This window comes from Haliaeetus albicilla, chromosome 13, assembly GCF_947461875.1.
Source record: "Haliaeetus albicilla chromosome 13, bHalAlb1.1, whole genome shotgun sequence".
Classification (NCBI taxonomy): Eukaryota; Metazoa; Chordata; class Aves; order Accipitriformes; family Accipitridae; genus Haliaeetus; species Haliaeetus albicilla.
In genome coordinates this window covers 18,789,258-18,802,618 of record NC_091495.1, presented here as the reverse complement: position 1 = coordinate 18,802,618, position 13,361 = coordinate 18,789,258, and the positions used below count along the sequence as shown (strand labels likewise).

Here is a 13,361-nt window from a genome sequence, read left to right as displayed (position 1 = left end):
ATTCTTACTTCAAATCTAGCCTGGACTGGCAATAACTGAAAGTCATTCCTGTCCAATTAAAAAAAAGGAGGAGGAAAAAATAAGGAAGATTAGATTCCTTCAAGCATTCCTTAGTGTCACAATGAACATCACCAAAGTTACTGCAAACTGGGCATTTGCAAGCACCTTCAATAACTGCTGTCAGCAAACTCGCGTTCTGTGCTAAACCTGTGCTAAAGAAAAGGTTCCTCAGCATTTTCCTCCTTTCTCATACCAGCTGTATTCTTCCTAATAACCTTCTAAATAACCTTGTCTTCTAAACATCTCAGTGGGCTCCCTTCCCATTCTTGAATATTATACTTGCTGAAAAAGGTCAAGAAGATCTTATTTAGTTGAGATCAATCATTATACAAATGCAGTTCAGGACTGGCTCTTTAGCGAGTTCTGTTGCCAGACCCATTTCCCAGTACAAAACAAGGAGCTGTGCATTTCATATATTCACATAAATTGTCCTAATCCCAAATATTGCATTTTTTACATTATTACAATCACATTTCAATGTTTATCTTCCATTGTTAAATATTGTACATTCAGTTGATACATTTCTGATGCAGTTAAAAAAAACAATAGTTGTTTCATTTTTCATAGTATTTACTTGTATTTTCATAGTATTTATGGAATTATTTTGTATATAAGTCATCTTGCTCATCTACTACACAAGTGTTCATTTTGCCAATGGGGTGGGTATTTCCCGTAGCAAGGGCAGACTTAATGATTTCAAAAGCAGCTGTGATTACCAACACACCCAAAGTGTCATAAGTGTCTCAGCTAAAATTCCATAAACAGCTTTTCATTTCACATTTGAAATTTTGAAATGTCAATTTCAAAATAGCATCTTCCTGCAAATAACCTGTTTTTCTCTAGAAGGGATGTTAGCCCTAATAATATTTAACAAAGTCAAATTCCTATGACTGTGCTCTGCTAACCTGAAGTCCCACACTAATGCCATTGATATGTTATTTGTCATCCTTGCTCTCTCATTCTTGCAAGACGACATCATCACACACCAAAGCAGGATAGATAGCTGTGGCATTTTGTAATTCTCTGTGTGTTTTGAGCCAAATTCACCCTTTCATTTTTTGCCAGTAGAATGTAAGCTAAAGACTTTTGGCACAGAAGAGTCAAGGAAAGATTTGCTATGCAAAATAGCCTGAAATCCTGCCCTCCAGAGATTTGTGCTAGCCACTACAATCCCCAAAATGCTTGTGGCTGAATCTCTTCAGATTTCTCAGTAGATACAGTGATCAATATGATTCCTGAAAGGCCTTCTGTACTGGAACTTCTGTGTAAGAAGTGAAGATAGCTGTTTTCCCTTGAACTTAGATGACCATTTTTCACCCATCATACAGGCTGTCTGGAACAGCTTTCCCATAGGAGAAGTCATGTCAGAAAACCTACAAGAAAATTTCCTTTTAAAATAGAGCTTGATAGATGTGTAAGGGGTATTATATAAAACGGTATCTGTGTTACCACTGAGTTGCATTGTAAATCCACGTGGGTCTCATCCACATTAACACATCGTGAAAACAGGAGAGCTCTGAGTTCAAGGAACTTTTCAGTCTGAGGCAGTGCATTCAAATCCACGAGTTGTTTTTCCCAGCAGTGTGAGCTCAGTTGAAAGTAAAGGCAGAGAGAATGTGAAATTCCGTGAACCAAAAAAAGAACAAGCAAAAAGATGATGAATATATACTAATAAGAGACAGTTCTGGAGCCTGGAATATGTGTTTCCTGTTTCCATGAGTTACTTCATCAGAAGTACTTGAATGCAGAGGCAGTCTCTGGCCAAAGCTGGATGATAAGTAAGGAGTGAGTCAGGGGATTTCGGGAAGAGAACAGATAGTATCACGCTAAGATTGTTCAGTGTTCTCTGGAGATATGGGTTTAGCACATCTTTCCTTTCCCTGTACCCTTCTTGTTTCTCTGGTGAAACAATTAAAACAAAACTTTTCACATGTTCAGTAATCATTGATTCTGAAGTACCTACTAGAACAGCCAATGTTGGAAGGAGTTGAGTTTGGTTGTATAAGTATTATCTACTGTTACATCTCAGAAGAATTGGGTCCCACAAGCTGGCACTTAGTATCAGTAGACAAGCTGACTATCCTTTCCTTGTTCCTTCATTCCTGGTCTGGAATCCCTAAATAGCCTCTCAACTTATGAGAGTGCTGTGAAACAATTTTTTTAAATATTTTATGTATCTATTATATCCTACGGTGATTAGAATCACCACATTGAAAAGCTCATGCAGGAATGAATACATATTTAATCAGAGCAAGGGTTCAGTGTTGCGCAGTAAGTTGTGCAGTGTTGTGCACAGGGGTGGAGTCTGTCAAATGGGACAAAACAAAACAGTGTCTCCCTTAGCCAGCTCTGTCCAGCCTGGGAGCTGAACTGGAAAGAATACTGTGTTATCTTGTGTTTGCTCCATAAAGCAAGTAGAGATTGAATTAACGTTGTGCAGGCAATGAAATCTTGTAGAAGTCAAAATCTCGGCAGTAAAATATCCAGATCAGTCAGTGTTTGAGTGCAAAACAAATTATGGGTGCAATAAACTGCAGCAGATTCAAGCATCCAGAAGGTTAATAAGATAACCAGTATAGTGTCATCCAAGCATTCAAACGGTGTGTAACATTCAGTGAGTAAATGTTGACTTCTGCGAAAACAAATATCTAGATTTATCCAGTGCTGTACAAAGGAAGAATAAACCTATTCTCTAGAACAGGGGAACAGTATATGGAAAATTTTCTAAATATTGCCACCTAAGTACTTTGATATATTTGTATGGTCAGCATGCATTTCAAGTATTGTTTTGTTTTTCCTTGTCTTCTCTCCAGTACTTAAAGGTGTGGGGTAAACCTGCATTTTTTTCCTAAGCATTTTTCCTTCAGAAATCCCATAGCAGCACTGGCATATGCTTTTGCCGAGACATCCCTTCCACATTTCATACCCTGTTTAAAAAGCTATAAAATTAGATGCTAAAGATATTACTTTAAAGTTAATAAGACTGTCGAAATCAACTCTGTAGTTGTTGACATAACCTTAACAAACTAGGTAACCTGTTCCAGATCTCAGATGGTTGTTCTTTAAGAAAATGAACAATTAAACCTTACTGATTCATTGCACAGTTTTTTTAGTTATTAATGAATCAGGATTTTGGCTTTAAGATAACTGAGTTTTTAATATATGTATGTATTAAATGCTAACTAAGTCAAGAGAAGCAAATTTGTGTGTTACTTCTCGATAGTTTCTTACGTTTCAAAAAGAGAGCAACTTCAACTATTTATAAACTGTAATTAAGTTTCTTTACGACATGACTCATTCTCAACAAGCAAGTCCTTTTTCTTTTGCTTTCTTATGAACTGTGTGGGAAAATTAGGGTTCAATCACTGAAGAATTTACTCAATGCTTAATTACCCAAAACAGCCCTCCAAGTTCTGCTCATGTAGAGCTTTCATAAAGGCATGATTTTCCCCACACTATGGCTTTCTAAAACTTGACTTTTAAAAAATTATCTGTAAATTGTAACATAGGAGAAAGCAGTGTTTTACTATGGTATTGGCTTCTTTCTCTAGTCTGCTTCTTTGAGCTCCTCTTATATTAATAGTGTGATGCTTAGGAAAGTAAGAAATCATCAGGATTAAATTACTTTGAGCATGAAACTGAATTAGAAAGCTTTACTTTCCTGAATGAGCTAATTGTTTAAATTTTCCGGAGGAAATGTTTCTATTTCTGTGAGAGAAGGGGTAAATGGGACTTCCTCTGACATAATTTTCATTTTAAATCTGAGTTTGACAGTAAGATTTTTACCTTCATAACCAAATATTACTGCTAACTGCATGACTTGTATAAGCCTGCTAGTTGAAGTGACTCATTTACATAGATTAAGTTATTTTTAGGGAGATAATTTGCACTGTTTAGAAGAGAGGAAAAAAGGGAGAGAGCGCCCTACTAAGAGCTAGATCCCTCATTATAGTTTACAGAGCTCGTGAACCCAGCATCCAAGCAAAAGATGACTAAGCAAGGGGTCTATTGGTACTTTCAGGAATTTACAGACATGAGTCATCTGCTTATTTTCTGCAGACATATCACCAGGGTACTTTGTGAGTCAGCTGTTATTTGGAAATAGTACTTGTATTCAACATGAATACGTTTTTGTAGTTCTTGGGTAACTAGCATGCCAAACCAAAGTGGGCTTTTATAGTTTGCCTAGTTCAGGTGTTGATTTTAAAAAGCAGTGTGTTGTTTTTAACTGTGATGCATTTTTCATGAGAAAGTGCAAATATTGTCTGGAATGTAATTATGATAACACTTGCCTTTGCCACCTTGTGTATTGCATGAAAGCAGATCTGATTTCGTATTAATGCACATATTGAGAGTCAGATTGTATAAATCACCAAGATAAAAAATTTTCTATATCCACCTGTGCTATCCTGTAAAAATGTTAATTGCAAATACGAGCAGAATTTGACTGTTTATCTTCAAAGCACGTTGCTAGCATTGATTACCAATGGTATTTGCTTATTTTTCATGTATGATAAAACACTTCACCCCAAATCCAAGTGTTCTGTACACACACAGTGTCAATGGACGGGCATCTACTGCGACGGAAGCGAGTTCTTGTCTTCCCTTCCTACTGCTGAAATAATAGCTGGTTACCTTGAGATATCTATAACACTTTAAAACTGAAGGCTATTTCCTGTTTACTGGTCTAAAAGACCTAAAAGGTGTGGTTGTGTTCCAGAATTACGGACAGGTTTTTTTACTTGGTCTGGGCTCATCTCACACCTTGTATTAAGGAAGCGGTTGGGTTAGAAAAATGGGAGTTTGGCAATTTTAGGTGAAGGGTAGTGTTAGAAATCAGAGGCAGGTCAAATTTTTCAAAACTTCACTTGCAGTTCAGGGTGATACTGCTGTTGGCCAGATGTGGGATGCACAATTTTAAATCTAATTTGATTATTTGATTTAACAGTTTATAATGTAAGTAATTCCTGAAAATTCCTATACAGGTTTTGGTTAATAGAAGAAGAACATGTTTTCTGTTATATTTTGGTGGTACCTTTGTTGTAATAATACTTTTATAAAATAAAGGCTTCTCATAATAAGTGGAAGTGTCTCTGTAGTGAAAGCGATGTCTTGATTATCCATTTAAACTGCATTTCTAGTGCTACATACTTTCTCTTAAGTGCAAACCTTTAATTTTAGGTAACAGGAAGAAAACTGCTGCTGCTTGGCCCAGTTGCGTAGACAGAGGTTTTCAAAGGAAAGTTAATGAAAGTTAAAAATTCTCAAGTAAAAAGTTAAGTATAAAGACTAAACTAGTGCTCGAGTGTTTTGCTAGAGTTTGTTATTCCTTTCACACAGTGATAAAATATACAAGTATACTGAGTAGTTTTCCTTTAAGGAGTTGGTGCTTCAGATGGAAGAAGATGCACTAGAGGAACAGAGTTTAAGCACTTGGAGCTGAAGAAGTATATTTATAATGTCGAAACAGAGAGCCTGTCTCCTTGCTTCATACTCTTTTCCACAGTGAAGTCCTTCAAAGGCTGTGGCACACATGTACCATCTGTGAGGGGAGGAGACAGCTTGTTTGCTGATAAATGGCCTCAATACACAAATGTTTTTCAGGCTTGTTACTTAATAATCATGTTTTAAAGAGGAATTTGGCAGAGCAATCTTTGAATCTAACCTTTGTTGCAGCAGTGATCTGCCCTGAAATTAGCAAAACACTGCCCGTGTCATTACCGCTTAAATATCTGCTGGAAGCTGCTGTGTGAGCTGAGTCACCAGGACTCTGGGAGTTATCACGTGTGGCTCAGACACTGGGTCATGAACTGAGCAAACGCTGTCATCCGCAGTGATTTGTTGTATTTTGAGACTATGGCTGGAATATTGCATTTGGTTTTATGTACTTCATGGCTACAAACAGTTTTACTTTTAGAGCTTGGAGGGTAATTTAGGGAAAAAGGAGCTATGGTGTGGCTGATGCACATCCAAGTATTCAGACATGATTAGAAAAACTGAAAAATGAAGGAACTAGCAGGATGATAGCATGGGATATGGAAAAATAAAACCTGTCTTACACTTATATCTCAGTCTATGAGCAGAGATTTCAAAGGAAGTGCTGGAATCTCTGCTCCATGAAGCATTTAAAAGTAGAAAATACAGTGCATTACCAAGCATATTGGAGGGGAGATTCTGTTCCGCCTGAGGATGGGTTTAGGCCTGTAATGTTCCTTTTGCTTTCTTCAAATTCTGTTTGTACTGATGTTGCCACCTGCTTTGATTCCTACTTCAGCTATTACAACCTGTTTATTAACTTAGGAGTCTTTTCCTTCTCTTGAAAAAGGACTGTGAAATGACAGAGAGAATGCTGAAAACCCAGGCTTATATGAATGAATTATGACCTTATTAATTTATTTCACTCATTGCTACACCAATAGAAAAAAGATTTATTTAAGATTTACAGGGAGTTACTGTTCTATTGCAGTGTTTTTTCATTGTGCAGAATTAAAGAATTCTGATCTGGAGGATAACAAAAAGTATGGTCGTAGGTGCTTTATAAATGAAGTCTACACCTTTAAAAGAAACGCACATTCTTCTTTTAGTTTTGGTGTTAGATTAGACATTTAATGTAAATAATTCTAGCCTGTTGTCATAACTCAGTTTACAGATTTCTGAAGCCTCCTGAAATCAAAAGTAGACAAAGAAAATCTAAACTGTGAATGTAGCAAAGAAAAAGCTAAAAACCAGTTTCTGACTGTATTATTAACTGTTGTAGTCAATTTTACTGTTCGGCCAGACCTAGCTGATCATGAGACGGCAATAAGCAAAGAGAACTAAGAGTTTCTGATTTTTATTTTTAGTGAGATATTTTGGGTATTAATGACTTCGCAGTGTGTTTTTCATTTTGTGGGAGTTATTTTATCTAGCAGATGACAGCACGTTGAGATCTTTTCCAACTCATGTGACTGAATCTTTCTACATGCTTTATCAAATCATTTAACCACTTCAGGTCTCACACGGCTGTAAAATGAGAATGGTGTCCGTTGGGGTACTAAAATAAATTGGCTGAAGCAGATAGAGGAATTTGTTTCTTGAATGGAAAGCATTCCAAACAGAATGTATTTTGTGAATTTTTGAAATGGAAAATTTCACTATAAAGGAAAATAACTGTGGCGTTTTTTTCTATAACAAAATAATCATGTGTAAATGTTATGATGAGCATAGAAATACACTAGCTAAACAGTTTTCTAATTATGTACTTTACAAAAACGTTTGATAAAGCAAAGCATCCCATACAGCAATATGTTGGAATCATTACTTATAAGAAATACAGAAATGTATTTTAGAAGTAATCAACAATTTCTCCTTTTCTGTCACCAATAGAAAATAGAAAGGAATGATATATTCCCAGTAAAAAAAAAAAGGAAAAAAAATGCAATGGTGTATTTTTGTGACACTTCTTTTTTTTTTTTTTTTTTTATTTTAGTTGACCTACCCCTGTACTTTCCTCGAGATCAACCAACCCTAACATTTCAGTCTGTCTACCACTTCACTAACAGTGGCCAGCTGTACTCCCAGGCCCAGAAGAATTACCCTTACAGCCCCCGCTGGGATGGCAATGAAATGGCCAAGAGAGCAAAGTAAGTCAGATTGCTGTTTCCTACTAAATATTCCATTTGTTACATGGTCATCTGTTGGTTGAAATTTCATGGATTCAGTGTTACAAAAGCTGAACCTGCTTTTGTTCTCACATAGTCCTAGCATTCCCATCTATGAGTATAGACAGATACTTTATTAATCATGCTTATTACAGTAGTGCCAGAGGACTGATCAAAAGAAGTCTCTTTCCGCTAGGCGTTGTACGGGCAGAGTGATGACAATCTCTGCTCCAAAGAGCTTCCAATCTAAGTAGATAAAGTAGCCCCCAGCAGGAGTGATCTGCATGGTAGCAGTCAGTCAAGGTAACTCCATGGTTTTGTGTGGGTGTTGAGGGGACCCTGAAGGGAAGCATGTGAGATGGAGAGAGTGAGGAAGAAAAACCTGAAAGATATGGAATTAGGCTGTAATAAAAAGACATGGAAGAATAGGTGGAGGTAGAGCAAACCACCAATCTGGCATAGGAGGCAGTCCTATCAGAATTTGAGAAAGTTAGCTGGAAGTCTGAATATCTCTTTCTTTACTGCTTTTTCTGTTGGCTAGAAACAGAGAATCTCTGACTCTTTCCTCTGCAGTTTTTCTGCAAGCCCTTGTTTCAGGCTGGGGAGACACCACTTCTGTCCCAGTATCCCCTTTAGTTAAAGATGACAGGACAGCCTCCCCAGAATGATTCTGTGGCAAGGGCAAGCTGCCCTGGGCAGTGGTGCCCCTTTTGTATGTTAGATATTGTCCCCATCTTCTAATGAAGCAAACCAGATTTTACCTGAATGGAGCAATATGAACAATGGCCTTGCTGCAGTATTTCGATTTTGCGAAGTGTAAAATGTTAGAACAGCAAGAGACTTAAGCAGGCTGATTATCAGTTGTTCAGCACATAAAGGCATCAAACTGCATTAATAACAAGGCATATTGGGATGAATGTTTTGAATGACAATCAGAAGATTAAATTAAATCAGCAAAGATGCGTAAATAAAAGTCGAATGAAAACAGTTCAAGCTGAGTAAATCAAATGAATGGCATGGTCAGGGACTGATTGTAATTTGCGAATGATGGACTCAAACAACAATTGACTGAAGCATTTTCAGATTTCATGCTAATTTAAATTTTATGGAGAACATCAAGTAACACTTGATTTTGGATTTTTGATGCATTGTAATAGAAATTTTTTTGCTAGTATTTGGGTTTACTACTGTACTGTCTAGGAGAGCCATTTCTTGATCAAATATGAAGATTTTTTTTTTGTGGACTTGTTTCTTTTCTCTAGCAGAACATTATGAGTATCTTGTTTAAAAAAAAAAAAACAACAAACCAACAACAAAACACAAACCTGAAAGCATTACTGTGGCTTTTTTTATGATCATACTACAAAATGCATTTCTTTTTCAGCTGAAAGCTTACAAGTACCTATGTGCTGTCTGCTAAGTGCATTCATTTATGAGTGGGTGTATACAAATGGACTTTTCTTCCTGCACTTGAAATTTAGAAGTATTATAACAATTCTTTTTAAAAGCACTAAATGTGTACACTTACTATCACATGTATTTTTTGTGAGGTTATTCACTCTTATGTTTGAGCCTTTGCATTTAAGTTTTACGCTGGATACATAACATGAGAAAGATGATGAGAAGAGGGGGAAGAAAGTATGCTGCAGTGTCTGAAATAACTATCATTGAGCTGCAAAGAGACAGAGAAGCTGCTCCAGTTAAAAGTGCTTTGCTTGCAGGAACAACTAGTGATTCGTGAGTAGATACCATAAATAAATCTGTATCAAGAAAGGTATGATGTTATGGTACATGTTAGCATATTTTAAGAAAAATTTTTAACACAATTGAGCACCTTATCTAAACAGTGTTTAAAATATTTGGTAGGGCTTCTTAGAATAGGTTAGTGTGTTTCAACACAACCAAATAATTTTTCATTCTATGTTATTTTTACCATAGCCACGTTATGGACCAAGTATATGGGAATATATGTAGATACATAGGAAAGCATTCTAATTAAATATATTCGTTCAAGCACCACATCAAAACATCCCAAATAAAAACAGAAAAGGATACATGATTTAGCGTCTAGAAGCAATGTAATTCTGCTCAGCTGAAGTAAATTTAGCCCAGGATAAATCAGGGACAACTTGTTTGTGTTTCTAAATACTGTCTATTAGGTTTTGCTTCTATGTAGTCTTTTTCCCTCTTAGCCAAATGGTCTCCCAAGTGCGTGGCATCCTTTGATGCTCTGTTTATCTTTCTGGCCCTACTGTTCTAGGGCCACAGGATGTCTTACTTAATGTTCTGCTATCTGACCAAATTCTCTGCCCTTATTCTCAGACTCTTGAGGGTTCAGTTTACACACCATGTTCCTCACTGTAGCTTAAGACACCATGAAGGACAGCTTTTGCTTGCTCTTGCACCAACTGGGTTCATTAGCTGTCCAGTCATGTACTGAATGAAGCATGTGTACCGCATTGCTTTATAGCATGTAGAAGCACCACAAAGTTTGAAATACCATCACTCAGATTTCCTCATCCTCAATTCTGGCAAGCCCTGCCTCTGTTTTTGGCAACTCAACCCAGCGGGCTCATTCATGGGCGGAGCTGTCATAAATTCATGCCAAAGGGACTTTGATTCTGTGCCCGGCCTTCTCCCAGGGTTCTTTTGGGGTTTTTTGTGGGGGTTTTTTTTCCAAACAGGTGAGCCCATCCAATTCCTTCAACTCAGGGCCTGAACTTGAAAGTCTTGGTATCCTTGCTTATCTTTGTGGCCCCTAGCAGAGGTAGGCATTTCTTTTGAAGTTGGAACTTAACCCTTTGCTGTAGTCTTGAGACAGTCAGTAGTAATTATAAGTAGCAGCAAAATTACTCCCCTGAAATACATACATATAGAAGTAGATTGTACGCATTCACACTTAGACACATATCACCTAAATCTAAAAGGCAAATTCTCAAATCAGAGTATAAGTTTAGCAGGATCTTTTTCATTCACAGAGAAAAACAGCTCGTGTTCTTGCTGAAGTAATTGGACCAATTTATCCCTGCCTGATAAAGTCCATGAAATAGAGTCTCTCTCTCTGTGTCCTCTTAAGCAGTTTTTAAAATCACGTGGCTCCTTTGAGGCCCACTGACTTAGGTTCCTTGCTGAGTGATAGCATCTGGTAACTGAAGCTTGCTATTGTCTTAGTGAAGGGATTGCCCTCTGGCCTGATTTAATTCTAAGGGATGAATCAAGTCCTGATTAAATAATGTGATTTCAAGTGCCTCCAGATTACTTGTTTCTCAACTAATCGCAAAATTTTAACCTGTTCCTCCAGCTAGAAACAGGGAAACCAAAAATTTTAACATTTTCTTACAAGCTGCTGAGATGCCATTTCCTCTCTGTTCACATCTCAGGCTTTGCCTCTGTTAGGTCATTTATTTATATGTCTGTGGCCTCCTACGTAAGCAGCTTCTTCAAAAGATTTGGTCCTAAAATACAATACCAAGCCTAAGAAAATACAAAAATACAGTAAATTATGGAAAGTTAGCAGCCTTGTTTGTGGTGTACATGTGAAGTAAAACATCTCTGTGCGGTTTCCATGGGAAAGCTCTCTTGTTTTTTGCTTAAATAGGCATTCATGTGTACATAAATGGAGTCTTTAAAGAACATGCAGACTCTAAGCCTGGGATTTTATGAAGGAATAGTGTAAATAAAACTTGCTTGTTTGTACAAATTAAGTTCAGTTGTTGGATGCACTCTGGCCCAATTTCTGTCTGACCCAGTGCTGCTCTGTAGACTTAGGTTATACTTCAAGGAGAGCAAGTCAGGACTAAGTTTACTCTTTTATCCTACATAAATCCACCTACTTGCCATTAAAAATAGCAGGAGGATGGAAAACTGGTATCACAATAAAAAGTTGTTCCAAGTGTTCATATTCTTTTTTTCAAGGTAGCTGATAAAACTGGTTTCTGAATAACATTGTTGTCCCTGGCCATTTACTGGTGTTTGCTGAACATGCTGTTAATTTTCCATACTCCTCAGGGCTCTGCAAGGGTGAAAGCTTAAAAGGACTCAAGTGCTCTCAACTGTATATTGGCTGTTGCTCTGCCATAAGGTCAAGTGCAGCTTAAGATTATATGCAGACACACCTTGTGCAAGCTACATATGTATCACCAGTGCGGCTGCAGGGAAGGTTTGTGCTCAGTGCAAGCATGCTGTGATTAGAAAGTGTCAGGCTGGTGCACTGGGCTATGGCATTTTCAGCCCCATCAATACCTTTTCCTTGATTATCATCAAATTAGAGGATGTGTATCATGTGAAGGTGCTGGGTGCTATTTGGCTGAAATAGTTGCTTTAAGCTTTAATGTTCCCTGGTAAGGAGAGGAAATACATCTTCTGGTCTAACAAAAAGGTATTTGAAAAAAGGCCACAATTTTTGTGTTGCTGTTTAGACAAACTCAGTCGTAATATGTCAAAGACTTGCTGTTGTATTCAGTATATTTTGGTACCCCAATGATTTTTTTTTTCAATACTGACATTAACGAGTTTTTCAACTCATCCTTTTTTTTAAATTATTAAGACACAATTGATATAGCTGTAATTAAGGCAATAAATAATTTGTCATTATTTCATTTGTATTTCAGTATTTTTCCTGCTTATTTGTAAAAGTAGCAAATGGTATTTTCATGTATTACGTGATTTTCACACGCGTTAGGCATCTTTAAAGAGTAGATTTCCAAAACTAACTTATTTGCATTCACATATACCCTTCTCAGAAAGCTTTTTTCTAGGCTGTTTCTGGCTCTGTTGCATGTTACCTTAACCTTAAAAAGAAAATTAGAAAAATGAGAGTATGGATCAGAAGTACCAAATGTAGGTACATCATCCTTCCCTACGTGTTCGCGTCTTTGTCTCTGAACATTTGCAAGGCTCAGAGGATTCTTTCTGGAGAAGAGCAGCAGGGTAGGTACAAACTAAGGGGTGAGGTCCTGAGCTGGGTCACTTGTTTGACTCCTTGGTTTTCCATAGTCTCGCATCAGAAGCTGAACAAAAGTGATTTTCTTGCCTGAAATCAAGTAAAGCTGACATTTTGTTGCTGCTGGTGGGCTCTTTTTCAGAACACAAAAGGGCCAGTACGCTGTGACAGTCATAGCAAGAAGAGATGTGGTGACCCAGCTGTGTGAAGCTTACAAAGAAGTTAATTTGATTTTATAGACCATTAAATCAAAACTCTGATTTTCTGTGGGAGTGTCAGCTGATCAGAACTACACATGAAAAGTAGAAAGGCAAATAGAAAAAATTATGTTTTGTTAAAATACTTAATGAATGCATTTGTCCTTGTAATATGTCCTGCAGTTGATTTACCAGCAAACCTTAATAACAAAATTATTTTTATAATAAGATATAAGACAGAATAGATACAGCTTTCAATTAGAATTCTTGCAGGATATTGGTGGTTTTGGTTGGTTTTTTTTTACATTGTTCCTCTGCATACACTACAGAGTACAGTGCATACACATGATAGTCGCACTTTGAGTCATATTTTTCATGTACTTTTCTTTAAATGTCTCCTTGGATAATTAAGTCTGACTCTTAAGTTATGGTATGTTAGTTTCTGACAGGTGCCTGCCAGGGATCTTCAGTGCTGTCATGCATTATGTGGATTTCAGCCAAGACAGAAGGGCCTGGGTATTT

General features: G+C 37.1%; 1 protein-coding gene across 2 annotated transcripts in view; it reads left to right on the top strand.

Annotated features, from left to right (window-relative positions):
- Positions 1 to 13,361, top strand: part of BABAM2 (BRISC and BRCA1 A complex member 2) — a 179,944-nt gene that overhangs the window by 150,004 nt on the left and 16,579 nt on the right. For both annotated transcript variants that reach the window (XM_069800335.1, XM_069800336.1), the window contains exon 11: positions 7,529 to 7,682. In XM_069800335.1, the coding sequence (XP_069656436.1) occupies positions 7,529 to 7,682 (154 nt within the window). The remainder of the gene's footprint in view (positions 1 to 7,528; positions 7,683 to 13,361) is intronic.